We start from the raw sequence: 6812 nt of genomic DNA on the forward strand, positions 1-6812 counted from the left end.
CCTATATGTATATTTATACGTGTATGCGTGCGTGCGCACGTGTGTAAGCACACATACATACGTGTGTGTATGTGTAGGTCAGGAAGCAGGGCATCGTGAGAAGAGAGGAAGAGACCTTAAAGTGTGTGGGGGTAGAGAGAGTGATGACGTACAGTCATAGGAAAGCAGGAGACCTATCTGGGGGAAGGCAGGCAGGCAGCCACCGGAAGCATAAAAGAGGGCAGTGGGGGAGAAGAATGAATGAGAACAAAGGGCGACACCCTTATAAAATCACCCTGCCCCCCACCCCCATCTCACACACACAACAGGAAAGTAGGATTTTTCACATCAAAAGTCAGACTTCCCCAACACTCAAGAGATCAGGAAGATGCTGGGAGTGGTGCTTCCAGTATACGCCCTCTGCTCTTCCTTCAGGTCCTGTGTGAGCTCTGGAGGGACTCAGTGACGGTTCCCCCCCCCCCCCCCCCGCGCCTGTCTTCACGTTTGTCCTGTGTGGAAGTGGCAGGCACCCCACTGCAGCTACAGAGCTAGGGAAAGCCTCTTTGCTCTGAAGTCTTACCAGGAGTTCGGTGGTGCCCACTATCTTTCTTTCATGCCTGGGTCTCTTTCTGGCTATGGTTAACACATGACTCCCCCCCTTAGTTCTTCTTGTGGATAATACATACGTGTAGATCGCATGTTCTAAATGTCTGCATTCATTTTACAGTTTGTCAGTAACACTCGATTAAATGAATATACTTTCAGAGCTATGAAAAGATTCACCTGGACTTCCTAAAGAGTGACCATCCGGCTGTGTCACGCATGCGTGTGGACCCTGACAATGCGTACATTGGCGTCACTTACAAAAACGAAGAGGACAAGCTGAAGGACTGGGAAGTCGGCTTGGATGAGCAGAGGCTGAGCGCAGACAGCGGCTACATCATTCCTCTGCCGGACATCGACCCTGTTCCAGAGGAAGACGACCTGGGCAAGAGGAACAGACACAGGTAACTCTGGGCTAGCCTGAAAGGGAGGGCTCATGGGAGACTGAGGGGAAGGGATAGGAACTGTGCTCTGGCAACAAGGTGCCGAGTCCCAAGGTGGGCTGTGAAGTTTTGAAAACACCCCCTACACGGTTCTGAGGCATCTTCTCATGCCCAAGTGAGTGCTCCACTGGTGAACTCTCTCTGATCTGAGTCCTTAGATCATTTGGGCACCAAAGCTGTTATGGTTGACACCGCTCCTCTGAGGCCTTAAATGGCCACGGAGCTGAGGACGACATTGAGAGCAGCCTGGTTGGGATGTCTGATGCTCCATCAATAATCCTTAGCCCTGCATAGAATTCAGAATTACCTGGGGAGGATTTTCAAATTGCTAATTCGCAGGTCTCACCCTGTCTGTCTGTCCGTCTGTCTGTCTGTCTCTCTTTCCTCTGGTGGGCTGCCTTCTTATTTTGTGTGTGTGTGTGTGTGTGTGTGTGTGTGTGTGAAGCACCGGATAGGCATCTCACAATGGGGAAGAAGCCATGGTCCTCTCCACCAGCATATGGTCATAAGTTTTGAGTAAAAAGACACACAAGGCCAAGGCAGGTAGTGACACAAGGCAGAATATAGAAAAGACAGCAAGAGTCTCGAAAAGGGAGGCCAAGGTGGAGTGACTTAAGGGCTTATACACTTAAAACTTTTGTTTAAAAAATGTTTAGTATGCAAGAATATTGTGAGGCTACACCTACCAATTCGTAGTGACATCTTACCTCATTCACTTTTTATCCAGCTTGGTGTCACAGATATCCTCCTCCTCCTCCTCCTCCTCCTCCTTCTCCTCCTCCTCATCAGCATCCTCATCATCACTCTACACACACACACACACACACACACACACACACACACACACACACACACGCACACACGTTTATTTCTCACTCAGTCACTCAAAGATAAGTAGAAAACACCAAGATACTTCACCCCTGGTATTCTGTCATTCACTTCCTAATAATAATAACAAGATTCTTGCCATGTCTATCGTGGGCACATAGAAGAAAGTCAACTGTTGGAGAACGTTAGAGCTGGAGATAGAATTCATATTGACCATGTCTGAGGCCATAGATTCAACCCCCAGTACTGAAAGAAGAAAGAAAAGAAGAGAAAAAAAAAAAGGAAACTAATAGCTGATCTTAGGTCTCACATAAAAGGCAGGCTTTATTCAAATTCAGATGCCAATTTGAATAATAACTACGAGTATTTATTGAACCCATATTGTTCATGGGCTGTTATATTGTTATCATATTTAACCATCTCAGCAGGTATATTGTCAGACATTACTGTCATGCCATTTTTCACTTTTAGTTTTATTTATGTTCCAGAGAAATCTTCATTTTTATTATATATTATTTATGTATTATATAATATTATTATTATTTTGAGGTTAATATATATGTATGTGTACAGATGTATACACTTAAGTATGTAACTATAACCTGCTCAGCCTGTATTATGTTACTTGTATGTGTATGTATGTTCCCAGGGCTGACCATTGTGTTCTTCCCTGAGCTAGCCCATTTCTCTGGATCTCAACATTTCTTAGTTGTCTGTGGTCCTTTGTCTAGAGTAGAGGCTGCCTCAGTTTCTCCCTTACACACTAACGTGCCTATTGGTGTCATTCTTGCTCAGGGCTTGTTGGTGATGCTTCTGGCATGCCATTTAATAAGTGGGAAGACAAAACTTTTTTTCTTCTTTCTTCATCTGGGCGTTCGGGGCGCTGGGTAAAGGAGAAGAGGGAAGGGACACATGGCAGGAGAGTGAGAAAAATGCAGAATGCCACCCTCCTGCTCAGGAAGTCCCAGAGACAGCCTGTGGCTAGTGACTTCACCTCACAGCCGACTTCATTCCTTTGTTTTTCTTTCTCAGTGCCTTTTGGTTGTCTGTTGCTTATTCTCCCCCCTGATAGGAAAAGTAGAAACTGTTAAGTCTTGTTATAAAAAACAAAACAAAACAGAACAAAAAACCCATGGCAGGAAAGAGGGCGAGCTGAGTTGTAAAGGTGGCTGTGTCTTGGTTCTGTCTTGGTTCTGCGCGGCAGTGGCCAAGGCGTGGCTGGCTGGTTCAGCGGCAAACTCCCCATGCTTGGCTGCACATGCTTCACGAAAGGACCTTGTACAAAAGAGTCCCTTTACCTCAGGCGGCCACCCTGGCAATGCAGCGTCTGTCGTCAGTCTGGTCCGTGACCTTTGCCTTTGCTTTTCAATCCCACCAGCTCCCAGACCTCGGAAGAGAGTGCCATTGAGACAGGCTCCAGTACTTCCACCTTCATCAAGAGAGAGGACGAGACCATTGAGGACATAGACATGATGGATGACATTGGCATCGATTCCTCAGACCTGGTGGAGGACAGCTTCCTGTAACTGGCAGATTTGGGCCTTATCTTCTGCTCCCGGAGCCTCCTTGGGATCCCTTTAAGAAAACCACTTCATTGCAATGCAGAGGTTGACAAGTGGACCTGGGTGACGTGGAAAGAGAAGCTCCCAGCCAAGGGCCCCAGGGGAGCCTCTGTGGATTGAACTTTGTCCGTGTTGCCTCTTGCAATGCGTCAGTAGCATCTCAGCGGTGTGTGGGGTTTGGAAATGGATGGACAGGGCACTAACAGGCCACAGAACACAAGCTTCGTGTTTCCAGGGCATTTGGGCAGACTCCCACATGCACAAGTTGTACGGCAACGCAGCTCGAGCACTGTAATTATGTAAATACCTAACCGAGGATGTGTTTGGATTTGTGCTAACTCTCCTCCGCGGACTTCTGAAGAGGCCACTCAGTCCATCCATGTACTTTTCCTCTTGGGATCCGGTACCAGCTGCTGTTGAATTTTCTCATGAAGTAACATGCAAAACCACTTTGAGCTTGGAAAGGTACTGGACCCATGGTGTTGTACTGTCTTCAGCAAAGAGGCAAAAGGTAAAAACTAACCAACCTTGAGTGATAGACTTGGGTCTTTTAGGAGCCCAAGAACACCTCCATATCTTATAACCTATACTTATAACTCTACTACTGTTAACAGTAATGCTAAACGTGTAATCCGTAACGTGTCTTCCCTACCGAGAAAGCACAAGTAAAACAGAACCCTGACTGAGTAGGTGACAAGTTTGGCAGTTTTTGACATTTATAGTAAGTAACATGTTTCTCAATAAAATATACTAGGTTTAGTGGATTACAGTTAGCGAATGCTAGAGAGCAGTGTATACATAGTAGTGTCCAGAAAGGCGAACGTCTTTGATGTTGTGTAGTAGGTAGTCTCCCTAACCCAAGGCACCAGATAACCCTAACCCAAGGCACCAGAAGCAGCCAATCACCCCTGAAGTAGCAGGGTTAGAAGCAAGTAGCACCCCATGTCCTAAACGTTCTCAGTAGAAAGGCTTTAGCTGGGTCCCATGTGACTTCTCATGCTTGCGACCTTGGGGCAGTGGCTCGTCCACACAAGGATGCAGATGGGCAGAAGCTTCTCATGACCAGTGACAACTTTGATGGGTCCTACACATACCTACTTTTAAAATCTATGCCCTTTATGGATGCTTCAACACCACCACCTCACTTTCCTCTCTTGTCTTAAAGAGAAAGAGCTGGAAACCCCAAAACCACAGTGGTCCTGTTGAATGAAGGCTGTGTGGGCATTCGCTTGGCTCTTTAGCTCCCACAGTTAACTGCAACTGCAGTCACTGGCCTCCGGGTCTCTGCCCGAGAGATTTGGAATTACTGGGTCCGAGGGGAGCAGGAACTGTATGTATTTTATTCAAGTCCTTGGCGCTTCTGTTTAGTCAGTGTTCAGAAACACTGGGTTGAGTTACAACGGGTTGCCGTGGGTGGGGTGGGGCAATTTTGAAATTTGGAACTGGACTAGACATCAACCATGCAGAAAGGCTACTATTTAAGTCCCTGGCTTCATGTGGATAACATTTGATGCTGCGCATCCAGCAAGTCCTACCCTTTAATTTAAGTTTCCAGGCTTAGCTGAGGCTGAGAGAGTTGAGGTTGGAGATCTTGGTTTGGGCACATCTTCCAGTTCTAGTCACTGTGGGTACCACTTCCTACTGCATGGGGGACCTGAGCTTGTCCACCTCAAAGCATGTCCACAAATGATGCGACTCTGTGTGTCAGGTGGAGAAGATGAAAATATTTTCCCGATTTGGAGGGTTTGGGCAGGAGGGTATCACAGCCATCTGAACTGTCAAACTGGTTAGTGTGAGTTCATTGGCATTCTCTGCAACGTGCCTAATTGCTGACTCTATATGAATGAAACATGGGCTGTGATTACCGCAATCACTGTATGTGCTTCCAGCAGGTGACACTTTGGAAACAGCAGAAGCAATAACAAGGTACTTGACTACCTACTGGTATAATCTCAGTGCAAACCCCAACTTTCCCTTTTCACAGTAAGTGTGAAGACTGAGCCAGATTGGCCAATTAAAAAAAAAAACCACATACACCAAAACCCTGACAATTAGACTTGAAATAGTAGAATCGCAGCTCAAGCTTTCTGTTTATCACCCATTTGCACAGCCTTGTTTTTGTTGGTTTCTTCTTAGTCTGGTGTTGCTTGGGGCCTTGCCTGACACCATGAGGTTGGGTGAAACTCCCCAGACCAACAGTTGCCCGTCCTCAGCAGTACTCTCCTCTGAGATTAAGTGGGAATACATTCGCTTTTGTTTTCTGATACAGGGTCTCTCTACATAGCCCTGGCTGTCTTGGAACTCACTGTGTAAACCAGGCTGGCCTCGAACTCTCAGAGATCCATTGCCTCTGCCTCTCGGGTGCTGGGATTACAGGTGTGCATCACCACACTCAGAAGGAACACGTTTTTAATTTTTGAACAGTGTTTTGACTGAATCCCTGACTCATTTCCTTTTTGGCCTCCTGTAGAATCCCTGGAAGAAAATTTAACAATCTTTCCCGCTTTCTGTTTTTATGATGACAATCAGGGCTGGCCCGAGGAACACAATTGGTGACTTTTAAAATGATCAATGATGTCCTTAAAATGTGGTCTGCCAACCTGTACAAAATGGTCCTATATCTGTGAGGAGGGACATAAGATAAAATGATGTTATACATCGATATTGTATATATGTATTGCTATGTAGACACGGAGAATACTGCCAAAATGTGTACGTCAAGCTGTATCACTGCCTTTGTTTATATTTTTTTAACTGTGATATTCCCCACAGGCACATTAACTGTTGCACTTTTGAATGTCCAAAATTTATATTTTAGAAGTAATAAAGAGAAAAAAAAATACTTACATGCTCCCAAAATGGTGGCGTGGTGAATGTGTGAGAGCAACTAACTCCACAGGGAGGGTCTGCCAGTACAAGACGGCTTCCAAAAAACCCCGATCATGTTTTGTTTTTAAAAGTGTAAATGGAGATCTTTATATTTCAATAAATGATTTATTATATATGATTTAAAGCGATGAAGGTCTACCACTTCTTTTGTTTTGCTTTTGGTTTGGCCAGAATCCCATTCAACCCTCTTCCTACTGTCCGGCCTGTGGTTTGAGGCAGGAGCTTGTGCAGCTCAGCTTGGCGTTGACTGCTGTGATCTTCTGCTTCAGCCTGCAAAGTGCTGGTATCATAGCCATAGAGAACATGACTGACTTCCTCCTCCTCCTCCTCCTCTTCTTCCTCTTCCTCCTCTTCCTCCTCTTCCTCCTGTTCCTGCTCCTCCTCCTGGCCCTCCTCCTGCTCCTTTTGCTTCTCCTCCTCCTCCTCCTCCTGCTCCTCCTCCTCCTGCTCTTCCTCCTGCTCCTCCTGCTCCTGTTCCTCCTCCTGCTCTTGCTCCTCCTCCTGCTCT

General features: G+C 46.2%; 1 protein-coding gene across 5 annotated transcripts in view; it reads left to right on the top strand.

The window, feature by feature from the left end:
* PDGFRA (platelet derived growth factor receptor alpha) overlaps positions 1 to 6432 on the top strand; it is a 50155-nt gene extending 43723 nt beyond the window's left edge. For all 5 annotated transcript variants that reach the window (XM_084759714.1, XM_084759710.1, XM_084759712.1 and 2 more), the window contains exons 22-23: positions 745 to 986; positions 3232 to 6432. In XM_084759714.1, the coding sequence (XP_084615840.1) occupies positions 745 to 986; positions 3232 to 3379 (390 nt within the window). In that variant the 3' untranslated portion in view covers positions 3380 to 6432. The remainder of the gene's footprint in view (positions 1 to 744; positions 987 to 3231) is intronic.
* The last annotated feature ends 380 nt before the right edge of the window (positions 6433 to 6812 follow it).

The sequence above is a fragment of the Acomys minous genome (genome assembly GCF_964271855.1).
Source record: "Acomys minous genome assembly, chromosome: 15".
NCBI classification, from domain to species: domain Eukaryota; kingdom Metazoa; phylum Chordata; class Mammalia; order Rodentia; family Muridae; genus Acomys; species Acomys minous.